The sequence below is a fragment of the Prinia subflava genome, chromosome 2, assembly GCF_021018805.1.
Source record: "Prinia subflava isolate CZ2003 ecotype Zambia chromosome 2, Cam_Psub_1.2, whole genome shotgun sequence".
Classification (NCBI taxonomy): Eukaryota; Metazoa; Chordata; class Aves; order Passeriformes; family Cisticolidae; genus Prinia; species Prinia subflava.
In genome coordinates this window covers 66,035,743-66,062,639 of record NC_086248.1, presented here as the reverse complement: position 1 = coordinate 66,062,639, position 26,897 = coordinate 66,035,743, and the positions used below count along the sequence as shown (strand labels likewise).

The 26,897-nt window shown below is 38.9% G+C and overlaps 1 protein-coding gene across 3 annotated transcripts in view; it reads right to left on the bottom strand.

Moving 5' to 3' along the window:
- The window catches only part of GRM1 (glutamate metabotropic receptor 1), a 187,987-nt gene that overhangs the window by 55,493 nt on the left and 105,597 nt on the right, over positions 1 to 26,897 (bottom strand). For all 3 annotated transcript variants that reach the window (XM_063390332.1, XM_063390334.1, XM_063390333.1), the window contains exon 3: positions 10,442 to 10,677. In XM_063390332.1, the coding sequence (XP_063246402.1) occupies positions 10,442 to 10,677 (236 nt within the window). The remainder of the gene's footprint in view (positions 1 to 10,441; positions 10,678 to 26,897) is intronic.

Here is a 26,897-nt window from a genome sequence, read left to right as displayed (position 1 = left end):
ATCCACCATACAATGCTTAAATTAGGAACCTGAATACATATTCAGCCACCTAATTAATTGACTTGATTAATGCCTGAACTTCTCTAGCTACTGTTGACTTTCATGGAAATTATGGGAGACCAGTACCCTTAAAAATCAGGCCAATTTATCTAGGTCTCAGAGCAGGTACTTGAGGGGCCTAATTTTGAGCGACTTCATCAGAAAATGCTGGTTCAGAGTTGAAAATAAGCAACTTTCATATTAACCATAGAATGTATTACCACCAAATGGGGCAAAGGAATTAACAAGAGATCTGTTCTCAGTATGCATTAAATATATGGCACCAGCACAAAACCTAAAACAAAAATCAGTGTCTCTAGCTTTAGATTAAACTGGGAAAATATGATGATGGTAATAAAATACACATATTCATCTGTACTCCTATCTGGAGACAGAAAATGGAAAAAATCACAAACTCTATTCCCTCCATTGATTTAGACTAGTAAATGTCTAAGTAGTGGCAGTTGTAGTCAGTGTATGGGCATGAGATTCTGAGGACTTGAAAAGTGTGAGTCAAAATCTCATGTTAACAGATCAAGTACCCCCTAATTGTAGGACACAAACTAGCTGACATAACTGGTCTTTTCCTGTCTTAAATTCCAGTGGTTCTGCATGAGTACAAAGAGCAGTCAGGAAAGACATTCACTATTTATTGTGCTTTAAAACACTATTGATTTTAGAGGGGCTTCAGAATTCTTGTCTGACAGTGTAACACCCATCAGCCAGTACTACTGTTTTTTTTCCTTTCTTTTAATTTTTGGTGGTTTTTTTCAATTATTATTATTTTAAGAGAACAAACCTTCTTTCTAATTTCTGTTCTTAGTACTAAAACCTTCAGCATTAGTTGTCAGAATACAAATCAATACGGACACCAATGCGACTTACTTGTGCAGAAATATAGCTTACTCCAAATTTCTCCCCTTGCCAAGTTTGCTCTTGGTTTTGGGTTTGGTTTTATTTTATTTTGTTTTTAATAGTCCATATCTTCACACAAGAGCTCTGTCCGAAGGGCTGTCTTCTTTGGAGCCACATGGATATCCAATGCACAAGGCCCAGGCTACATAGCAGTCTTGCAAACATGAAGTTTCTCCCAGAAAAAAACCCCTGGCTTCCCAGGACCAAAGCCAGATGCTGCAGCTGCTCTGGAGCTGAGGAGCAAAGTGGTCTTGGCCACCCTAACCAGCTGGGCTATGTTATAAATTAGCAGAGTACACTCACTGTTTTTGGTGAAATTAAGCATAGTTTTCAAATAATTGTTAGGAGCACTCACGTGTTCGCTTTAACCTTTGCAATATGCAATAATTTAATCAAAAATGCACAGATCACAAAGACCCACCTTAATTTCCCCTTACCTGGGTATCTGCCCAGAGATGTGTTCAGTATCACAGAAATGATCCTTCTTAAAGCTAAACTAATATTAGGAGTTTCTGAACAACCTCTGCACAAGGACAATGCATCACTGATTAGAAGCAAACTAGAGCTAAGCAAATCAGAAGATAAAATATGTGACCCTAATCTGTATTCACATGTCAAATTCAACAGAAAAACAGAAGCAGAATTCTTTCTGATCTGAAAGATTTTAAAAGTATCCATTTTAGCCCACCTTTTGTTTCCCTGGGTTAGCCAAATGTGACAATGCAGAAAACACTCAAGTACCTGAGATCTCACAAGAAAATGGGCCCCTGTGCTATGAATTTGTAGACAAAATAAGCCTAGAAAAAGCAGTAGAGTAAGCTGGCGTCTGCAGAAAGAAGACAGCTCACTGCTTAGCATGATGTGTACAGTGCTACTGCTTTGACGAAAACAGCCCTGCTTTTTCATTCCTATAGAGCTGAGCCTGAATCCAGAGCTAAATTGAAGCTTTGGACTTGTGGGTTGCTCCAATGCTACTTTCCACTGTGTGACTCTCAAAGATCTCAGCTGAAGGAAATATTTTGAAATCATCTGGTCTAGCATCTTGCTGTACTACAGTGGATTTCTGGCTCAGCCAGCAGCCCAGTGTAGATGCAGTATCTTATCACTTTTCCCTAACTCTCTCCACACAAGCAAACTTCCACACTTCCTCAGACATCCCAGTAAGAATGGGAAAACAGAGATTTATTCTAGCAGCACTACTATTCAGAGCACACAACTTCCATCAGATTATTCTCCCTATGGATACCAATACAGCATATTCTGAGTAGGAAATTCTGTGGTTTTTGTGGTTTAGGTTTTACCACTCAGGCTCATAATTTATTGTTTATACCTCTGTTTGCCCACAATCTCTTAAGAGGAACCCCTTTGTTTTAAGAAAGCTGCTGGCTTTTTTTCAGAAAATATCCTTGTGTACAAAGAGTATCTCTAGTCTGCAGCTAGACATGTGTGAGTATGTAGGACAGTGCCTACGTGTGTTAGCCTCTACTGTTTCTCCTTTGCACCTGTATTTATGGGGTAATGTTGCCAGTAATTACAACCTGTAAAATTCAAGCTGAGTTTAAAACTTTCCACCTACAGGTAAATGAGGAAATGGAAGATATCATCTAACAAAAGACATGGAGGGCTGACAGAAAGCAGTTTGCTTTGTGTTAACCATCTGTGACAATCTGAACAGTCAGGAGTGGCCCTGCCTCTCTCTAGGCACAGGAGTGAGGAGCCTGAAGGAGGCACAAGGGAGCATGATTCAGGTGTCCTCTTCCTTAGCAGCACTGTCAGTTTATCCTTGTAATGGAGATGGGTGACTGTCACAAGCCTACCTGAGGATATTTTGATCCCAGAAGTGCAAGCTTTTACTGTTAAAATCCAAAAAGGAAAATGTAGGTATAGATTCAGAAAACTTTTGTTATATGCTGCTGCAATATGCATGGTTCTGCAAACTGTCTTTTATGCTATTTACAAGGCACATGTGTATTGCTCCTCTCCTTTATTTCATGATGATGTCGATTTTTGTTATGGATCCCAAAAGAAAAAAGATATTTGTTTTTATTGTATATTGAAATGCCTATCAATAGACAATATATGGTTTAAAAGTATTTTTGGAAATAAAAAATATAAATGTAACTCTTTTTTTCCAAACATGGACACGAAAAGCTAGAACCAAATGAACAAAAAAACTGGCCATTATATATTTTCTGAATAACTGACGATTTATCACAGATAAGCACATTATTAATCTGCCTCATCTTTAAGCCTTAAAAGTTGCCTGTAACATTGTCCAGAAAATTAAATGAAACTACAGCTCTCCTGTCTTATCTGCTGCAAAAATGACTTGACTAAGAAAGCTAGCAACTAGAATATTTTCAGACAAGTTGTCCCCAGTCGGCTTCCTTCTAGGTGGCAACGAAATTGAAATAAGTTTCACTACTGGGATCACTAGGATCTTCTGCCTCACACTGAGGAAAAAGAGTGTGATACAGGACCTAAATATGTAATGAGAATGCAAAACAGAGGTGAGCATGGACAAGTCACAGGATACCTAATGTAAAATATATTTTAAAGAAGTTATGGCATGTCAATAGCTTGATTCCTTCATCAAAAGCTTAAAAATATGTCTCCTATATACCACAAAGGTGATTTACCAGCAGTGGCTGACTTGGCAGAGTGCACACCAGGCTGTTGTCTTACAATTACTTTTTCTGAATTATTGGAGCGGCAATAATTCCTACTGTAGGTGCTTCTGCTGATGAAGAATCTCATGGGACAGGTGCTCCATGAGGGAGCCCGCCAGATGTTGAGATCAAAAGAATGTTCTTAGAGAAACACCTACACACTTGTCTGACACAGCAGAATAAGCCCTAATAATGTCTGCTGGATGTAATCTGTCCAACTCTGGAAACAACTCAGATCAGCTCTATTCATAGCAAAGCATAAATTCCTCTTCTGGAATATTTAGCCTTCTTCCCAAGCTTCTTCAGCTATCATTGTGTTCTGTTTATGATTTAATATATTATGATAATTTATGGTGGTCTTCCAGAACTGGCCAGGTGTGGTAAAAGTTTATGTCTACCGCAGAAAGGAGATGGGAAAAGATACACCTCCTTAGGACCAAATTTGACACAAGAATAGGGTGGACATAGAGCTCCTTGGCCGGAGTGATGGCAAGCAGCATCCTGTAAGCAGGAGGGTAACAACAGTGCAACCAATGACCGAGGCAAGTGATTATCTAGCCACTACCACCATCCTTTACTTGGCTCATCAGGTTGCACCTAGAACACTGCCTATGGTTTGTGAATCCCTTACACAGAAAGACACTGATAATCTGGAGTAGCTGCAGCAGAGGGCCATCAAGATGATCTGGAGCTGCAATCCTTGCCTTTGAGGGCAGACTGAGGGTTTGTTCAGCCTAAAGAAGAGATGGCTGCAGGGGAATTTTACAGCAGCCCCTCATACCTATGGGGTGGTTATAAAGAAGAGAGGGACAGGCTTTTCCTAGTGAAGCCTGGTGGAAGAATAAGAGACGATGGGCACGTTTTGGAACAAGAGAGGTTTAGACTCTCTCTTTAGCTATGAGGTCAAACTTTTTCATATTCAAGTAGTGGAACAGGTTGCCTAGACACACTGTGCCACCTTGGAGGTTTTCAAGGCCTGATCAGCCTGGTCTGAACTGATGACTTACCGTGCTTTGACAGGGAGTTGGACTACAGTTGTCCTGAGCTACCTTCTAGACTGAGTGATCCTGTGATCCTTGTGACTCTGGATGCACTCAGACTGATTGCTTGAAGATCTCTTGGGCCAAGACAGGAATTAGCAGATAAAGCAATCCTTATGGCATGACCAAAGTATGAGTAAGCATCCTAAAGGGAACTTGGACTATGACCTCCTTTGGAACAAAAAATATCTACATTTCTTGTTCTTATCTGCAACAAATACATTTACTGACAAATAACCCTTCTTCACAAAGATCAATTGAATCGATGAATGAATCATGAATTGCCCACTTTGTTCCACTTTGCTCTATTGAAAAATGTTTGTGTTGATTGCCTGCCAATGTATTTTGTTGTCCCAGCAGATGAACTGCTGTGAGCATAATCTGTTATTTGCATCAGTTCCATTACCAATTTCATAACTGTCTCTTGTAGTGTAGAGGAGGACTCAGCCCACCTGGTTTACATAAACTCCAGCCATTGTATTATCTGCCAGGAGGAGATAAGGCATTCTGTAAAGGAGCATATAGATGTCCCTACAAGTGTTTGCCCTGCACTGTTTTACACCATTTCTGTGTATGACTTGCATTTACTTTTGGCCTATGTGGGCTCACTATATGCAACATAGAAAGACTAGCCAGTGTATTTTTGTGGGGAAAAAAAGCCACTTCCATTTGGGCTATCAGATCAGGGAGCAGAAAACATCCTACAAGTCTGTTGGAAAAATATCTGAACTCTGTTGCCTGACGTACACAGTCTAACACCTAACCTTGCTGTCAGTGCACACTCTGCAAAACACAGAAAAGGCTGAGTTTTCTAATGAACTGAGACAAGTAGGGACTCTTCCTTGGGGCAGTACTTGAGGTTGTATGCTAAGGGAACTTTCTGTCAGATTCGTCCTGAGTCAGATACTGTCTTAGTACCTCGAATTTAGAAACAGCCTTTTTTGTTTTAGTTAAAACACTCTGTTCTGTTCTGATTTTCATCTGAAGGGCATGAAGAATAGTGTGGCTTTCTGAATTCCACTGTGTCAGGGGTCCATGCAGAGTTGTAAGACATCCTTTGTTTCCTACGGACTGTAGTAGCTACATGGGATACATTACCCATGCCTTAGTGGCACAGACAATTTAAGAACAACTCTGTACTGGAAGTGGTTTTGACCTGCTAGATATCCAGGAAACTCTAGGAGAATATCCATGAATATCCATATACAAGTGTGTGTTTTCCTCTGTGGTAGAAAGTTGACTTCAATTGGCTGGCAGGTGCCCACCAAGCCACTCTCTCTCACTCCTCCTCAGCAGGATAGGGGAGAGGAATGTATAAAATAAAAATTAAAAACACAAGGGTCAAGATAAAGGTAGTTTGATTTAAAAAAACCCAAAGACCATGTGTGGAAGAAAAGGAGACTGTACCCTCTAACTCTGTCAGCAGATGATGTCCAGTTCCTTCCTGGGAAATAAGGCCTCAGAATGTTGCTTTGCAAGACGAACGCCTTAATAACAAATGCTCTCCCACCTTCTCATCCTTTCTCTCATCCTTTATTGTTGGCTATGACATCATATGGTGTGGAAACTAGTCAGTTTGGAGCAACTGCCCTGGGTATGCCCCCTCCTGGTGTCTTGCTCACCCCCAGCCCACCAGCCTTTGAGGGTGGGGATATGGGATGGGAGAGAGCTTTAATGCTGTGTGAACGCTGCTCAGCAGTGCCCTAAAAAGCTGATGTGTTACCAACACTTTTCTAGCTACCAATACAAAGTATAGCACTATGAGGGCTGCTGTGGAGAAAGTTAAGCCCATCTCAGCCAGATCAAATACATCTACATATAATAAAAATTCTATATTTTAATCCTATTGAGGAAGAATATCTCCTACAGCAGCTGGAGAAAGAGAGAAGGAGAGAGGGATAGGGAAAGGCATTCCACTACAAGAGGCACTTGGCTAAAACATTGCAAAGAACTAGTCAAAAATAGCTCCCACTCATTTGGCTGCCACCCAAGAGGGAAAAGTAAATTATTTAATTTTTGCAAGAAGGGGTGATCCAAATGAGCAGTAACTGCAACAGTCTTGATGGATTTCTTCTCCTCCCAAGAATTAGTTGCTACTACTACCTAGTTCTAGTAATCCAGACGAGCTATTCTGAAAATGTGGCAAATTGTTAGGCATCCTATAGCCTTCATGGAGTAGAGCACACTCTGGCTTGCATCCTTCCAATGGTGTTTAGAGAAGATATACTTTTATTTGCCCCAAAATATGCACGTACATTCAGGGCTCAATGTAATATGACAATTTCTGAAGGACAAAATCAGTCTTCTCAGAGACTGAATGAGGGAATTCCAGCAGTAATTCCCGCAATCAGAGAAGGGAGATTTCTAGGAACTAGCTTCCTCTTGCTTTGTAGAGTATGCAATCCCAAGCTAATGCTGACTCAACAGTAAGAGGGTGTGAGAAATTGCAGATGCAGCAGCTGTAATTGCTTGAGGAGAAGTCCTTGCCTATCCATGAATGATGAAAATTGAACTTCACATGCCAGTGGCACTTCTGAATAAATCACTCAGTAAACTGATTAGATTGTATATGAATAAACTATAATGGGCAGGCAGTAACTGAAGATTCTCAAGAGACACAAACTTTGCTATTAATCTCCTTTTCAAAATATAGACGTTCAAATATTGTGAATATTTTTAATAAGGTGTTTGAAGAACAACACTGGTGTTGCTTTGTTGCCTTTTTTTTTTCCTTCTGGCTGCTCCTAGGAAACTCCTTGCTTTGTAAATACAATTAAACTGTGCTTGTCTATCACAAGAACTTTTGTACATGGTTCACTTTTTCATGATATAGTTTCCTGAGATGTTACCTCTCCAGACATGGAAAACAAACCTGAGCAGTATTGCCTTTGATAATTGCTGTCTGTGTAAAAGTATGGGTGTGTTTTGCTCTCAGTAAGGACTAGCAGTGCATTTCTGTAATACAAAAGAAGACATGACCCGTAACAACACCTGTTGATAATGTGCATGGACTCCTGGGACCTCAGAGGACTCAGCTTTTTCCATGATGCATGGCCCTACGTGCCTTTTCATAGGAATATTGAGGTAGGAGTAAAAGCTCTTAGATATATTGGAGATAAGGTGCTTGATACCAGTACTGATTACTGATTAATTTCCTAAGGTGAGAAAAGAGTGGCAGCAGTACTTAAATTTGTAGTACTATAAAAAGTCAGATCATCTATTGGCACTTTTAATGAGTTTGTGAAGGAGGGGAGAGGCAAGAGACTCCTCTTTTTAACAGAGTTTGTGAAAAGGCCTGCCTCCAAATCTGTGAGAGACAAAGAAGGCGGTTTCTTGGCACTGTCATACTAGACCTCCTTGGAGAGAAAGTCTCCACCAAACAGCTTTGAAGCTGCTAGTATTTAAGTGACATTCTTAACCTTCCAGAAATGTCAGATAAAGACATATGCACAGAAAGCTTTGGTGGTGCCAGACAGTCAGAAATCAGATATGTGCAGTTAAATAAAAGTGTTGTATTGCCCACAGATTTGCTGGGGACATGGAGATCTCTTGATTCTCTAGGTATGTCATTACTGGGAAAGATACCTTGTGATGCTTCCCTTTGATGACTTGAGACATTTATGGATTTTTTCAGTTGTGTGTGATAAGCCTGAGAGTTATCAGTTGTACATCACCCAATTTAAGAGCTGATTGCTTTTCAGAAAAGCTTAGGAAGTATCACATATTTAGAGGTTTAATGCAAAAATTTACAGCTTTCTAGAAGAGGGGAAGACGTCTGAATTCCTGACTTGACTATTAACTGTCAGAGTCTACCACTGCAGACAAATGATTTTGTGTTTCACTAGTATTATCAGAATGTAGTGGTCCATGACCTTGAGAAGCCCAGAACACTGGGCAGGCATGTGATGACACCTCTTCAGAGCTTCTCCAGTGTCCAGTGACTTCAAACCTAGGATATCCTGAAAAGTTTGGAGGGGGATATTTTTTTAAATAAAACAGCCCCCAGTGCTTTTCTTCCATGATTTTCTTAATTTTTTTTTTTAGTGTAATTTTTTAGTGTAATTTTATAGTTACAGCAATCACTGAAAAGTCACCTACCTGTTCTACTCAGAAGTACCCCGTGTTGGCCATTTTTAAGTCACGACAGGGGGCGTTCTCTTGCCTTTGATCCAGCAGTTAAAGGGTGACTGTGATGGTTCAGACTCAAGTTTTTAGCTTCATCAAGAGTGGCTGGACAACAAACTACCCACGTTTATAACAGCTGCTGAGATGTCTCAAAATTGAACCTTTTTTCATCAGCATGAAATTTATTTTTGTAAATGGAATGAACAAACCCATGTAATTTTAAGTTTCTTTTCTTACAAAAGAAGGTTGTGCATTTGCACTGTGCATAAATCGCTCAATTCTCCTAAGCAATTTTTGCCCCTGTTGGCCTGTATCAGTTTCTTTGTCTGAGCTGAAGCATTTCTAAAGCCAATTAAATATTTACACGAAAAATCAACATTTTGGTAAAGTCCAAAGTTAATAGCTCCTTTGAGGAAAGATTATCAGCATAAACTCAATATGGATTTAGGCTGTCTGGGCTGCTGTTAGTCCTTCAGCACCCAGACAGGCCAGCCTGGCTGCCAGTCAGGGCACATCAGGCCAGTTTTAAGTCAGTGACAGAATTTAGTGATGTGCCTCAGTGATGGATAGGAGAACTTGGGAGAAACAAAAGGCACTGTGGAAGTTCTTGTTAGGAAGTGTACTCCCTTCCCTGATGGAAAAGGGAAGAACTGGAAACTATGGGAATGAAGCTCAGGGAGCATGGGAAGACCTGAAATTACTGCTAGGGTATACAGGAGGTCAAAATGTAAAGAATATGACAGAAATTGATGGGAAGTAAGGCTTCATTAGTTTTATTTCTAATGAAATAACTTCCTTACTACCAAGTATACCTTTTTGACTACAAATTAAGTAGTCAAATTATTTAAAAACTACAAACAAAATATTTTCAAAAATCATTCAGCAAGTATTTCATAGAAATGCAATCATCTCTTACTTAATTTACTAATAAATTTAATCTTACTGAAATATTTTGGTTCATTTTCTCAGATTCTGAATGGAGGAGAAACTGTCTATGTGCAGGTACACTTAGTTTGCTATGAGGTAGGAGTTACTTCCATGTGTAAGACATGTTTTTTATGTGAATGCTACATAGCAGAAACAAACTGTATATATTTTAATGAGGTAAGAAAGAAAAAAGGTAAAGCAGATGACCAGACAAGTTTAAGACTCATCAATTTTCCTTAAAATTTTTTTCTGCCATAATATTTTCTGTGAAATTCCTGATTCCTCAGTTGATTAGAAAAGCTGAATTTGAGGGGGATAAAAGTATAAATTTGTTCTTAATTTTGTTAAAATTTCATGGCTCTTTATTTTTCACAAGCCGTATTACAAACTTGGACACTCAGCCTTAGCATAACCCTGAAACATAAAAAGGGAGGAAGTCACTCTATGACAGATCAGAACTGAACTCAGGGGAGGCTGTGCAACCAGCGCCAGATAAACTCCCACCAGAGCTGTGATTATAATCTGTACCATTTGAGGTCACCATCTCTCTTTGCATAAAATAAACAACAACAACCATTTAACTAAAAAACAAACAAACAAGAAAACCCAAACAAAAAACCAATAAAACAACAACAAGAAAAACCCAAACCAGAACCAAGGACAATTTTTTTGCCAGAGCACAAATTCAAAAACCAGGAAAAATATTTAAGATGTTTGACGAGTTACCAGTGCAATTCTTCTGGAAGTTGGGATTCTCCAGTGGGTGCCCTGGAATGCGGCACTGAAATCTGTGCTGCCAGAACTCTGGAAACCAGGGGTTGCGGGTGTTGGTGTCCAGACGCAGCTTCAGGTAGTAGTCATCAAAGGCCAGCACCTCGGGAGACTGCAGCTTGATAGTAATGCCTCCATTCGCTTCGGGTTCATAACCTTCAATGACTTCATCTCTGTCTGCCCAACCATCGCTGGAAAGAGGCAAAAAACCCACTTATTACACAAAGGCAGAAAGCCTGTTTTGAAAAAGCAACCAGCCAAAGGCAGGCCGACACCCTTGGAAGAAAGTGATTAATGGGGAATCTAAAGATGTAAAGTTCAGGCAGGGGAAGCAGAGCGATAGTGACTTGTAATGAGCAGTCTGACTGATTTCGTGCAGAGTCCTCATTAACTCATCCAGAATAATGAGGTTTTATCCTTGTCCTTCTGGAAAGGTTATTTAGGCATAGCTTGTGCTGCAATGTCTCTATGATTGAAGAGATTCTGCCTAATTTCTGCCATCCTGTAAGAGGTGGAAACTGAGAAAATTATTGTTGATGATAAGGAAAACGAGCCAGGTTCCTGGATGCTTTTCAAAATAGACCTCAGCATGCATGGATCATACAGCTAGAAGAGCAATTCAAATCAAACATGAAGTGAGAATTGCATTCTGTTAGAGGAGAATGGAGTAAGGCTACTCGACCAAACTACAAAGAAAACCACATGCTATTCTCACACTGCATGGGATTTGTGATAACACGCTTCCCCCGCCCCCCTTCTTTATTTTTTCATTTTTTTTCTTTTTTCTTTCCTTCTTAATTAAGGAACAATGGCTTTCTACTTTACTTCCCTGTTTGTTCATATATGAGATGCTTTTGAAAATCTGAAGATAAAACTCTTTCTTGACAACATTATTTCATGCAAAGTCTATCTTAACGGGTCTGAACAAAGTCTGTTTGGCTTAGCATCTGAGCTTTAGTTTAGTTCTTTAGTTCTTTTTCTCCTTTAGGAGTCCATTGATTTAGTGTCATTCTCCAGTTCTTATTAGCGTCCCCTAAGAACAATGCTTTTACAGTCTAATTTAAGTGCAAATATAAGTCAGCCATTGCTTAATCTTAAAATGCTGGGCATGTAATGAGAGAAATAGATTATTCTGGCACCTCAGATCTAGGTCTATTGCACTCAGAATCAAATCAGTTGCACTGCTTCTGTGAATAGCAGACAGATGAAGCACTTCCAGCAGCAAAGAGCTTAAGAGGAAAAATGCAGTGCACCACTGAGAGAAGTCTCAGATTCACCCAAAAGAGGGTTGCATCCTGAATTCCAGACAGGCTGAAAGAAGGTCCTTGTTAGAAACCTTTTGCACACAGCCTTGAGAAGAGTGTTGTGGTGCAGACCATTACCAGCTGAGGGCATTTATGAGACACTCAGCACAGGTGTGCCTGGGTCTCCAGAAAAGAAAATGTAGATGATTTGAAGTAGCAAGCTCTGTCACAGTCCTGGTCAAACAGCTGTAAAGTGACTATGTACTGGACATGTGAGCTTTTGGTCCTCAGCCACCAGACTAAACATGCATGGTTTAGTTGGCACATTAACTGCTGCATCTCTGCTCTAAGCACCCAGAAAGAAAATTGCAGTTCTCCATGAAAAGACAGGAAAACCCATGTAACTAAAGTCTTTCCACACCTGAAACACAATGCAAACCTCTTTTATGGGAGCTGAGACAGGGGGCATCTGGCAGTGCAGAGTAATCAATACATTCCTTTCAACCTAGTCTCAGAAACTCAAAAATCCGTATTTTAAGATGCACTACATGGCACCTTTAAGGCAGCATTTCTTCTGTTTCCCCCTTTGCCAAGGCCTTACAGTAGAACCACTCAAAATTTCTGAGTTTACAAACTGTTGCCAAATATCTTCATACAATATCTTCATGAGATACATGTGTGTGCATGTTGCATTTCACATGCAGTATAAAAGCAAAGAGCTGGCTGAGATGCAGGGTGTGGGTCACAGGAGGGAGACAGTGGTTTTGGAAGTGTCCCAAAGGGACTCTCTCTGTCAAGCTGGACCCTTGGCAGAAGCTGCTGTTCACTCCTTCCCACAGCCCGGGGTGCAGGTTACTCAGTGTCTTGTACCAATACAGCCCAGGTGATACCACCTGGCTCAGCCTTGGCCTGACAGCTGCACTTGAATATCCACAGGAGTGCACAGAGCTAAAAAGTACAGTTTGTCCATCCCTGCTCCCTGCCCCAGCAGACTGCCTGAAATTCTGGAGAGACAAAGAAGCCACAGTTTGACATCTCTGTATCCTTCTACTCTTCACCTGTCCGTATGCTGAGGACAAATAATAAAATGTACCATGCACCCTGACTACCTCATGACAGACTGTGGTCTAGATAATCCTGGTCTAGATAACCTTACAAAGGTAAACCCATGAAAATTAACTTGCTGGATTTCACACAATTCAAGGTGGAAATTTTCACTGGAGAGAAGAAAAAGACACGGTATTCATTTTTTCTTATGTGGAGGAAAAGCAAGAAAGAAATCACTCTTACAGCATGAGTAATTAAGTCCTAAATGCATAATTACCTAATTATTTGTCACAATGTTTTTGGCTTTCAAATGGCAGACTCAAGCAGAAATGTTAGCAGGTCCCAAAAATTGAGTAAATTGGGCCATTTTTTACAAGACCTTGTTGAAATGAGGTAGTTTTACTACTGCTTGAATTCCTAGCAGCCAAAAAATAGTTGTTTATTTTTCCTCCCCCTTTCTCCAATATGTTTAGGGTAGAAAATGGCCACATAAACTCTGAAGGCAAAATGGAGCAAATCTGCAAAACAAGAGAAAGTGTAATTTGTGTTCTCTGAGGGCATCTCATTGAAAAGTTCCCCTAAACTGGAACACAGATTGTCACCTAATGTTTCTGTGTCTCTTTCTGGCCCCAAATATTTTTCATTCTCTCTTCAACCTCCTCAAATTGTTTAATCTGTCGGATAAGTTTTATCTTCAGCAAAATGTCAAGAAAAAGCCCTGGAATCAGAGAAAAAAAGTTCACAGGTATTGAAGCTCATATGGGAGCTTTGCTCTACTTTCAGTAAAGTCAAGGAAGCAAAGAGGAGTCCTCTGCTTTGTTATGGGATCCGTACCATCCTGGCAACTGCAGGCCAACTGAGCTGAAATTTGCACATCTGTGGGATGTGCAGCCCTACCAGCAGCTCTGGGAGGATTATTAGAGATCCAAGATCCTGTTACAATATCTTCCTGGATTCCTTTTTGCTGTTTATATACATGTTACAAAAAATTGTCTGGAGGCACTGCACCCCTGGTGCCATATGAATAAATAGATAGTGATCCAGAAGATGGTGGGGGAAAATGACATTTTTATTGCCGGGCAACAGCATGATACTGATGGTCAGATGACAGTGTAAATGTCAGTGACAGAATCACAAGACCAATAGCTGAGTCAACATAAAAATGAAATTTCATTTTTAAAAGGAAGCACATACTATTCCTTTGTTGTCAGAACAAGTACATTCCACCTACTATCCTTCTTTCATCCTGCTGAATAGCAAGTAGCACTACACACAGCACTTTTTGCTAGTCCCTCTTTCTGTGTGCCTGTACTACAGATTTCAGGAGGTTGCCCATTATCCATTTCCCAAACTGCCATTCTTGGTAAGTGTCCATGCATGTGACAACCTAGCCTTGAAACATGCTGGGTATCTTGTGCAACTGTTGATCTGAAACTCTGTGAGGGAGTTTACAGTGTGATGACAGAAACAGTGAGGGAGGGAAAAGCATGTGGGTGTCAAATAGCAACCACTCTTTTTGCTCTTAGGAGACAAAGAACAGCTTTTGTTACGGTTTTGTGGCGTTTATCACAGTCAAAATGGTCACTGATACTCTGCAAGCTGCTCTGGGTCCAAGTCCCAGTCTGGTGGCTGACATTAATGATGCAAAATCCAAATTTCAATGTTCACTCACAAACAAAAATCAGATGGAAAGGAGAAAGCTCAAAGCTATCCCAGAGGATGAGAAGTCCTAGTTCCCACTGTCACAGACAGAATTTGAAGAAATAAAGCTTTTTTTTTTTTTTCAATCAGTACTGTTCTGTTAATATGTGACAATGGACATCACTGAATTGTGGCTTAAACATCTTAGCCTCCATATATTCTCTGAATTGCAGTCACATATATTTTTGTGACTGAAGCAGCGGGAGAAATGGAATGGATTTCCAATTTCCTCTCCTCTTCCAAGCATGAATACTGTCAGCTGCTTTTCACAAGGGCTGATGAGACAACCAGCAATCAGCCTTTCTATTTTCATCTCTTCAGGGCTTAACTCTTAAGTGATGCAGCAGCAGCTCTGCTCTGCTTCTCAGCACAGCGCTCAGAGAGTTACTCATGCAGATGCTTTTTCCAAACAGGCAAACCCACAAAAGTAAACATGCTATTGTTTATGAGGACTGCTTTCCCTGTGATTATTGTTGAGTTAGCATCCTTTCACAGGTAAAGAAAAAGAAACACATTTGTTAGTCATGGATACTGACTGGCAATTTGATCCCTGCACCCTTTAATGGTTTGTTCTGACTGACCAAAGCTATAGAGGGCAATGGATTTACACTCCTCAGACTGGAGAGCTGCAACTCCCTTTGCATTAGCTGAGGTTGTTAAGATTTCATTCATGATGAGAGATTTTCTTTTTCTCAGAACAAGTTATAAGAGAAAAAAATTAAGAGCAAGACACCCTTTTAAATGCTAAATGAATTATTTCTGCAATAATCCTTCTGCCTACAGCAGATATTCTTGTGACTATAAAACCATAATAATAACAATCAATCATAATAACATGATTTCTATCTCTTTAGTTTCAAGTGCTCAACCTTCACAGTGGCTCCCTGCAGATATCCCATTCAAAGAGGGTAGCAGGGAACTAGGTGACCATGACTGTGACACAAAAGAACCTACAGAACCTACATTCTTGCCTTGCCTCCTTTCCACAGAACTCAAGTCCATGTCAGTACACCTCCCCTGTCATGTTGATATACATCAGAGCAGAGCCCAGTGCTGAATGCCTTCTTGCCACACTCTCACAGCTGCCAGATGGCCTGCTGTTTTGTCAAACCTCTAATGCATTTAAGTATGAGGACAGCACTACTCAGAGAATTCAACATTCTGTAAAGTGCCATGATATTTTGTTAATAAGTCAATATTTGTATTTCTAAAAACAATTATTATATGCTGGATTGTATGCATATATATATATATATTTTAAAGACTAGACATTTTAATTGAAAAGTGCTTTTTGCAAAACTATTTTTCTGTGTAGTAGTCAGACACTGCTTTTTTAGAGGCTCAGACACTGCTTATGTAGAGGTATTTAATGCTAAAATGCCACAAAATCCAAAGTCATGATAAGTAGCATTTAAATAATTTGTCGTTTGATTCTGACAAATGCCAGTGCTCTCAATTTCCAGAGTCAGACATGGAAGCCTGTACATTTTCCTGGTCAGACATGGAAGCCTGTAAATTTCACTTTCTCATTTTATAGAAGCCTTTTCTGACAGCACCCCACTGGAAAAGCCTGCACACATTCTCCTGTCTGCATGCAAGAGTTGTATAACTCCTCCTCTTTCATGACAGAATGGGTGGAAACTCAGGGCTCAGCATAAGGCCAACCCAAAAAGTAGCAGTGTGGCAAGTGGAATAATTTCATAGGAAAAAAAATCAATGTTGCCACTTGCTATGATCATAGATGGCAGAATCAGGCCCAGAGTTCCTCATGAACAGCTCTGCAGCTGACTGCTCAGTTGCCTTCTTCTGGGAATAGATTTTTTAGAGAATTCTTTATTTCACCAGCCTGATGTGAAGAAAAAACACAATTACCTTATTGTGAAGGAGGATGGGCCCATTCTCTGGCAATCAGGAACACTACCAAAGATATTCAGTGTCTGTGGAATACACGGCATAAACAGAACATGCCATGTAAAGAAAATTGAGACTGTCCAATACACACAACTCAGCAACTCCCAAAGTGACTTTCTTCCTTAGGCATATGCATTGTCAGTCAATCCCAGCAGTCAGCAATGTCAGCATAAGGTGCTGATCATTATTGCTAATGAGTATGGTTGCAAACACAGGAAACAAAAGGCCATTTTGGCTCTTATTTAACTAATTCACTAGAATTACACACTTGCATTGAACGGTGGGAGAGCTTTCTTTAGTTGTCAACCACAAATTTTTAGAAAGTATAGTTTTAATTTTACCTGTGTTATAAGTCCTAGTAATACTAGGAACATAATCCCATGGCTGCAGATAAGCCTGTATATCACTACTGGCAAGAGCAGGCTGAAAGGCTGTGTACTGTCAGTCTGCCTTCTGAGGCCTGCTGACAACTGACTGACCTCCCCAAAACCAGAAGAATCAAGTTCACTAAACTTTCTCAACTGAAAGGATAACAAACAGGTGATAATATACAATCATAGAATGGCTTGCGTTGTAAGAGATCTTAAAAGTTGTCTAGTTCCAGCCCCCTGCCATGGGCAGGGACATCTTTCACTAGACTAGGTTACTCAAAGCCACATCCAGCCTGGTCTGGGACATTTCCAGGGATGGGCCATCCCCAGGTTCTCTGGGAAACCTGTTTCAATGTCTCAATACCCTCACAAGAAATAACTTCTCCCTAATATCCTATCTAAACCCACCCTTTTTAAGTTTAAAACCATTCCTTCCTGTCCTATCACTACAAGCCTCTGTGAAAATTTTCTCTACATTTTCTTGTAGGCCCTCTTTAGGTGTTGAAAGGTGCTACAGGCTCCTAAATCTTCTCCAGGTTTAATAACTCCCAGCCTGTCTTCACAGGAGAGGTGCTCCATCCCTCTGATTGTTTTGATGGCTTCGTCTGAACTTGGTCCAACAGGTCCAAAACCTTCTGTGTCCACAGAGTTGGACACAGTACTCCAAGTGGGGTCTCACAAAAGCAGAAAGCTGGAAAATCACCTCCTCTAATACAGGCCTCAGTATAGGCCAGTAGTTTGGCTCCTGCATGTATGGATGGAGATAGGTAGGACTCATCACCTTCCCAAGCTCCCTGTCTTTCCAACCAGCATCACAAGGTACTTTGGGACTTGTATCTGTTTCCTTTTCCTACAAACTGGGCTGGGGTCAAATGTATCCTGAATTCCTTCAGAGTTCTCCAGTTTGCTCACCTCCATAAGTCAGTCTGGACTAAAACGAGCTGAAAGCATGGGAATATCAGTTCTACACATTGGAAGCATGAGAAGAAAACCACTGAAGCTCTTTCTGGGAAAGCTTTAGAAAGCAAAAAAGTAAAGAGAACACTGCTGCCTTGATGATGCCATGCACACACAAGAGAAGATGCAAGAGGAGCATTTGGTGCCAGACTGTGCAGATTGTAGACTGAGAACTCACACAGCACTACTATGGCACTGTGCACTGTAAACCTCCCATGGACCACAGACTGAAGAGCGTGTCAAGCCTGGGGCTGGTTATCTCCTGAGAGGATCAGAGTCACTAAGGAAGAGAGTGGTATGACCTACCAGTTAACCCCACTCTGAGACAGCTCTGTGTACCCATTATGGTTTCACCTCTAATGTCCTGCAGGAGGTGCTGTTTCCTGAGAGAAATTGAGATATGACATTTTAAAAGTTTAAAAATTATTCCAAGGCCACTTCCTGCAAGTGACTTGTCACATTTCTTGGTAAATTTTCTGTTCTTGTCAGGTTCTGCTTCATGACATTGCATACAACATTTTTCACTTCCCATTCATGATTACTAAAAGCTCACAGTCACAGCAGCATATTTGTTATTATATTTCACACAAACAAAAAATGTTGGTAAGGGATTGAAACTTTTATTTAGTCAATCAGGGATTTCTTTTAATGAATGACATTCTGTAAAGTACCTAAAGTTGGTAAATAACAGTTCACTATGTTTCAAATTATCATCATTCACTTCTGTGTGAATGTTCAAAGTTTTTGCACTGTTCATTTAAAAATGTAGATTATAACCTTGTGGACCATGATGGATTGTATTTTGCAAATATGTATTTACAAATGTTTTAATTATCATATGTGGTGCATATATTTGCATGCAATTTGCATAATGTAATTTCACTGCCTATCATGCAGGCGATATCTTGGGGAGTCTTTAATGTGAAGATTCTTTATATGTTTGGCATTTTTAAATGTAGTTGCTGCTTTTATGCAGGAAAGGTTTTACTGTTCTCAAGGGTGCACAATGCTGCATATCTTGGAAAATCAGCAACTATACATGTATTCTCTGAGGCAATGGCTGATTTTTTAAAAAGGATACAGGTTTTCACCACAGACTGACAAGTGGATGTAATCCTTGCTTTGCATGTTTGAAATTCATAACACATCATGAAAGCTAAGTATCTTTTCCGAATGGAAGCATGTGTGTAGAGAACAATATCTAATGTTACACACAAATAGGAAACTTTAATCTTAGCATTGTGACTAATCTAACGTCCTCCTGGCCTCCAATATCACAGAAACACAGAATCCCACAATAAGCTGAAGTGGAAGGGACCCACAAGGGTCATTGAAGTCCAACTCCTGGCCCTGCACAAGACACCCGAAGAGCCACACCCTGTGCCTGAGAGCATTGTCCAAATGCTTCTCGAGCTCTGTCAGGTTGGTGCTGTGACCACTTCCCTGAGAAGCCTGTTCCAGTGCCCAACCACCCTCTGGATGAAGAACCTTCTCCTGATATCCAGCTTAAATCTCCCTGCCACGACTTCAGCCACATGCAGTCAAATCCAAGATTTTTACCATCTTATTAATATACATAAATCTGGAAACAGAGAGGTTTGGCCTTGCATCTCTGTACCAGGTCCTGGGGATTTTTGTATCCTCTTGCTGCTGCTTTAGTTTGATATTTGTGCAAGGAGACTCCACCAAAAAATGAATATAGTTAGTAAGGATATGGTCATTCCTGCTATGAAGATCCCAACTGTAATTCCTTTTCAGGAAGGATAATTAGGGAGAAATAATCCTGCTGGTTCTTCCAACCTGTCTGAAAGTTAGAGACTGAGGTATTTTCTGTGCCACCATGTAAAGGCATCAAGGAGAATGGAATAATTCCTACCTCTGCTCCAGCCAACTACAGATTGGGGGCAGATCTGAAGGACTGGAAAGAGAGATAACATATGGAGGGGAAACAGTCTGAAAATGCATGGAAAGGTATATATATATAAATACCAGAAAGAGATCAGGTAAACACAACTCCCTCTTTGCTCCATGTCACTCCAGCAGATCTTGCTGGATGCTTAGATATTAATTTTTGCACTTATGAAAAGAATAAAGCGTAGATATCTTCCCTAACCCCAAGCAGAAAAAGTGAAAGCATAGTTTCCTTCTTCCCTCCTTGCTTTATTTTTTGAGGTCCTGCCGAGGAAGAGGAAAATAGAGAAACATCTTAGAATCCCATTTCCATTTCCATACAAACCATACTTTCAAAAATTATCTGAATTGCAGTCTTTAGATTTCTCCATGATGTTTGCTTACTTTCATAGGATAGTCCAAAATTTCCCTTTAGAGTTTATATTTTTAGCTGATTCCCTCAAGCCATCACTTACTGTAACATTCCCATATTATAAGACTTAAGAGAAATACACAAATTTTATAGGCCTTTTCTCAATATAAATCAAATTTCAAATATGAAGACCTAAAGAAGACATCCCATATATTGCATTAGCTTGCCATTACTGGCATATAAACTATTCTTCATATGTGCACAAGGTTTCTGGAATGCCTTTTCCACACTCATGCTTGAAAACTGAACCTTTACACACATATTTGTTTAGGAAGTGTTTTTTGCTCTGCTAGCCCTTTAGTGAAGCTACATCTGCAGAGGAACTGACAGCCGTAGGCAAGAGCCCATTATCCATTCCATACCAACAAGTATTAAATGGGCTTTGAAAATCAGATTGAATAAAATGAAGAACAAAAGAAGAAGTATGATTGAACCCATGATAAAATCACAGAACTCATTAAGATATTAAACAAAATTATCATATATTAGAATATCACCCTGAATTACTGTTTCTACTAAAATTATTTTAAATTTGTCCTTATCTGCCATTCTCTCTTTTCCTGTTCTGTGCATAATTGAACATCCAGATTACTATGAATGTTTATGAATAATATAATTTCCACTCAAATATTTATAAGTCATTCATTTGAAATAACATATTGACATGGGAAATATCAAATTCATATTATGCTAGTGAGTCTCCTAAGCACCTAAACCATCCCAGTGAGAGAATCAAGTAATACTTTAAGGTTTGAATAAATAAACACAGAATAAGAAAAATTATTAAACTTCAATGACTTACTAGCACAGCATTGTATTGTGTCAGTAAAGAAAAGCTCATTAACTGCTCGGAAACCAAGAAACCAATGAATAATTTGAATAACGATTTCATGTGAAAATTAGCCAATCTTTTAATGAATAATTGCTGAACATTAAACAGGTGTAATACCTTGATTTTTTTTTTTTTTATAATCCACTTGGTTCAGACAATTCTATTATACTTGACCTGAAGCAAATGTTGGAGAGCATTTAAAAATGTATAAAAGTATTATTGATTTACCCTTCTGCAATTACTGATGTCTTAAAGTTGTGTCTATTCCTGCAACAATACACTTATGAAATGAGAAATTTAAGCACAGTCCTGTGCTTGTCTAAGCCAAATTTAATTCAGCACCACCTGGCTAAACTCTACACCTTAGAGTTCCTGCTGCAGCAAGCAGAGCTAGAGTAGGACAGTAGCCGTCTTTTAGGCATTTAAGTCTCAGGTATCCAGTCCATATCAAAACCAAAAAGGTCCTGAATATAACTGGAAATTATCAGATATCTTTCTCAGAGGAACCGCTGAAATGTGCCATTTTGTTTAAATGTATTTATTAAAGACTAGATCACGAGTTTATCATTTAGATTGTTCAAATGTTATTCCTTCCAGGTGAAATGCTGGCATCACTGAGAAAGCTAGGATGGCAGATACTGACATCAGGAAAAGATTTACACAGGCTCCTGTTAGCATGCAGAACAATGTTATAATATTGCATGCCACAGTAATCTCATTTTGTAGCATGTGGGGCAGGGATAGCCATAGTGAGGTGCATACTTAAATACTGAGTTTGCATGCAGCAATACCTGCCTACCCTCCTGACTGTCTAGGGATTGGAAAAAGAAGCTATTAAGGCCTTTTTCTTTTAAAAAAATGATTAATACACAGACTTACTCAAGTAATATATATATAAGTGAAGGTTCACTTAAAATATAAGTGAAGGTTTACTAAAAGTTATATATCTCATTTTAAGTTATGTTACTTAGAAATGTATATTGAAGATTTTATGAAAAAATATATAAAACCCATTTATTGGTTATAAACATTAATAAAAATTGTGAAGAGATGTACATTTAGAAAGAATGATTTGCCAAAATCTTGCTCACACTAGACGTATTCTTATAGGTACTTGAAATATGCTTAAAATTGCAGGAGTAAAAGAGTTTCATATACATTTTATATGGCCAATTGAATTACTTATGAAATTAGGTAGATGTACATTGAGTAAACTACTGACATTTCATTAGACTAAATAAGATAAAAAATACATCAAAATCACAACTGAGAAGGCCTCCATTTTTCAAAGTGCCTAATTTACAAAATCATCAAATTAATGTGAAATATAATCAGATTAATTTCAAAATGGACAGAACAAATGTTTATCCTCGTTGGTTCTGTACTTGAGATTGAAAAGGCATATTTTTTCCTTCTAAATCCCAAGTTGTACGTGAATTGGAAGATTTCTTCTAGGCAATATATTTGGATATCTTTTCTGATATCAGATATTTTCCTGATGGAAAATTGTCTTAATGACCATCTGTCCCAAAAAAAGATGGAGGCTTTGCTTCTGATGCAGAAGCTGTGTTTGTACCCTTTATTTATGCAGTCATGGAATAATTTGGGTTGGAAGAGATCCCTGGAGATCTTAGTGCTTAGGAAGATATACGGTCCATGCTATCTCTCTTTAAGTAATTTGTCTCATTCCTGTCATTTTCTTTGGATCATTAGAGTCATGCAACTTGGGAGACAACAAATCTGCTACTATAAATTAAGTTTTACACTTTTACTTAGGAAGGTAAAACTTCTTTTATATTTCATTAATCTATTGACCCCAGAGCAATCGACATGTTCCTAGGATCAAATTCTATTAATTAATGATGACGTTACAACTTACTAATGGAAAACTGAAGCAAGCTTTTTAAAAATAGGACTGGATTTTGTCTTGCTTTTGAACAAAGGCACAACTATGAAAGATTAACTTGAATTTCCTCCTACAGAGAGAGAACTCTTTCCTTTTCCTTTCATGAATCTAGCCAGAGAGGAATAACGTGTATATACAAACAGAAAACACATACAGGTCAATTGCTTCATGCAGTATCGGGATATGCAAAGAAAATCTGAAAGGCAATGTGCAGAAACTTGTCTTGAGTAAAAATGCTGTATTTATGGACAAGGAAAGGTGTAAGAGTAAAAGCCAGATGGAATCAGCTAGAGCCTGCTCTCAAGATGCTGCATGGTACTCCTTGAGGGCTGGGGAGCTGGGAACTGAGGAGGAACCCCAGGCAGGGCAGGACAAGGCCTTGCCAGCCATGGCTCAGTCCAGTTGTGCCCAAGCCACGAGAGCCAGGGACACCCAGATGCCTTGGCCAGGTTCAGCGCCCATTCTATTTTCAGCTTGATGAATGATTTTCAAAATCTCTTAAATAGAGATGGGAAACATCGTCTTCTTAATGTTTCTGTCCCACAAATACAACCATTACAGTCATCACAAACATGCAACATGTCCAGGAAGAAGAGAGAATGACCCTTGTGATAGCCAAGTGGACCACTACCATTTCCTGAAGGTAAGAAAGAAAAGGAAATTCAAAACCATGGAGAAGGTGACAAGTCCCCAGTGTTGTTACTTCCTTTTACTCTATGGCTGAATGATATGTAAAAGGTTTAGAATCAATCTCAAAGAAACTACTCACAGAAATCTACCTCTATCAATAAGCTCTGAAAGCAAATTTTAAAATCCATGTTTATACATGAAAATCAGAGAAAAAACAGTTACTTCTAGAGAAGCATTCAAAATAAAAAAACCAAAAACCTTGCTTATATTCATCCATTGAAATGCCAACAAAACCTACAAAATTTAAGGTTAAGTCAGATGCAATTTAAATGAAAAGAAACAAAAAATACCCAAACAGAACAACAAGAAGAAAAACAAAACCCCAAACAGAACAGTGTTGAGGGGAAAGGAGAATAGCCTTTTCAATAAAAATACTCTTGTGGGACGAATGTAAGAACAGCAGTCTAAAACTTTGAATACAAGGACTGTTCCCCACAAAAAGGTAGAAGGGATAAAGGAAGAAAAATTGATGGAAGTGGAGAGAGCCAAATAGAGCTCTCTAGATTTTCTGTATTATGTCCTGTGAGCTGTAAGTAAAGGAAGATTGCACAGTTGGAACTACCTCAGGAGAAACCTGGGATGTGATTAAAAGCCAAACAGGCAGAGTGCTTTTATCTGCTTCCTGCTGTCTTAGAAAGTACAAATGTTTGAGTTTTCCAAGCCCCCTTTAACCTTCTATTGGTGACCGCCTGTTCTTAGTCCTGTACTTTCCTCTCTACTAAGTTTCTGGTGCATTAAAACTCCTTCTTTCCCATCCCAGTGGGAACTAAAGCATGGGGACTTTTAATGTGCCCAGTCAGGAGGAATGGACACAAAGGACATTCCTATAGAAGCCTGAGCCTTGAGGGACCAGGAATTCTACATGGAGCAAATTACTTATCCCTTGTGAATGCCATGAGGTTGGTTCTGGATCCTCTAACTGGGATCTGGTAACACCTACTTATCTGAGGAATACAAGAGGAAATAAATGAGACTGCTCAGGATTGGTAAACTTCAGTCAGTTAGAGAAATGAAGGAATATGAGAATAGTATCAAGGTCATTTCAATCATGGCACTTTTCAAAAAGTCCATGGCAGGCAGAGGACACAACAGTTGGAAAATAATGCAGATCTGTCAGTGTTTTAAAGAAGAGTGTATAAATACAGATATATAAAACTATTGTCCAGAAAATAATTTTTGGAGTGAATTAAAACTAAGAGAGAAGGGAGAGAGGGAAAGGAAAAATAGTAAATTCCTACTTGACAGTCAATGTAATTTGAAATACAAATATTTCATAACCTATCTGATACACATTAATCATATTTCCAGTTGTAGGAAAGAAAAAATATTTAACTTAATGCCTCGTTTGACAATATCTAGGAAACAATACTAATGGAAAGATGAGAAAAAAAATGATACAGTATCTTCATGAAATAACAAGTTATGCTTTTATTTAAGAGGAATAAAAATATGAATATTCACTAAACTAACCATTACTTAAAATCAAAAATTATTCAATAATTAATTAGAACCATAATTTAAAATTTTTTTGCATTTAACTTCCCTCTGCAGTTGTTACTGGGGGAAGGAGGGAGAGAACTGTGCAGATGTGAAACCTATGTATCATCTATATAGCCACAACCACAGATAAAAATGAAAAGAGAATTTACATGAATGGGAAGGAACTCTATTTGCCAGTCAATTTGCCAGTCAGCTGTCCTCAAAGTCTTTGTTGGGACACAGGGCCGTGCACTCTGTCCTGGACAATGACCCCCACTACAGCCAAGAAATCCTTTTGCCACTGCACCCTCTTCTCTTTCTCGTCTGCTTGTCTGTTATTTCCCCAGTTATTCTTCCTTTCTGCACTGCACAATATTGACCCATTGACACTACCTAGATAATAGGACTTCATTCCATGAAAGCCTCTGGCTATTGCCATGATTTAAGTGACAGAGGAACATTAAACTTCTCAGCCACTATTTTGTGCATGAGAGGCAGTATCTCTGCATGGACAGCCAGTGATTGCACACTGAAAACTACATTTTAATCCCTACTGAAATACTACTAAATAGAAGGATGCTGCACCAGTTAAAAAGAATTAGCTGTGAAAGACTGGCATTGTATTAGTGGGAACTACACAATTTTGGCAGAGGAAGAACAGAACTATCCCTAGAAGTCTGACTCAGTACAAAAAAGTGAAATTACTACAAAAATGTTATTTATTTCCCTCAGCATCAAGTTTAACTGTGCTACAAGACACATAAACACCAATAAAATATAAATGCATGTTTGTATTCTGAATAACATTTTAAAAAAATATATAAATCTATTTAACAAAATTAGAGCTTGAGCCAGTATTTGTCATGGAGCTGCTTGAATTGTCTAAAATATATGTGGTAGAACACAATAACAGTCTTACTGTGAATTCAATTATGACTTGAAACTATATTCTTGCACAGAAAACAGAAGGGAAACTATATCTTGATGACAGAAGTAAAATATCACTCCCCAAAAAAGATACCATTCTGTCATATTCTAGTCATGTATATATACATTATATATGTTATGTATGTGTACCCTATAATTCTGCCAGCCAAGAAAAGAGGAAGGCAGTAAACAATTCTGGGGGGGAAAATCATAATGGAATTAACAGACAATGAAAGTACTATTTACTAGGTCAGTTTTTACTACATTGTCGAGGAACCTTAGGTACCTTAGGACTCAAAAGCTGTGGACATCAATGAATTCCAGCTTAGGACTGTGCTGTCTGATATCCAAAGAGAGCAGAGGAATGACTTTGTTGTATGTCTGTCTAATCAATGTCCAGAAATAGCAAGGATTATTTTTCAGGGCAAGTTTGACAGAGAAGTGTGTGATGGGAATTGGTTTAATAAGACAACTTCTTAAAATGCTATATTCAGGAAATCCTTAGAGAAGCTCATACCAGTATTCGTATGACAGCCTTCTCTGTGAAAAATATTTTTTCTCTTTAAAGAATAAAAACAAAAGTCATGAAGCTCACTAAGGACAGATTTGACTTAATTTTTTTTTTTTTTCATGAAATCACAAGTCTAATTTACCAGGCCTGGAGTTTTTTGTTATATTGAAACAGAAGCTCATTTAAAGCCAATGAACCCATTCAACAATAATGGAAATAGATACCATTCTCCTCTCTGATACCACCTTTACCACATACCATCTCATCACCATAAACCAACTAACATTAGCTCACACTGGTCATTAGCTGCTTTGCAAAGAACTTTCTGTTTTCTCATTTATAAAGAGAAAAAGCAATACCAAGAAAAATTATTTCTTTTTACTGCCTCAGAAAAAGAGGGGAGGAAAATTGCCTATTATACAATAGTAATTTATTGTGTCCCAAGTAAAACACAGTACCCAAACCCAAGATGCTTCATCCTCAGAAGTGTTGCAGTGCTGAAACATTTATTA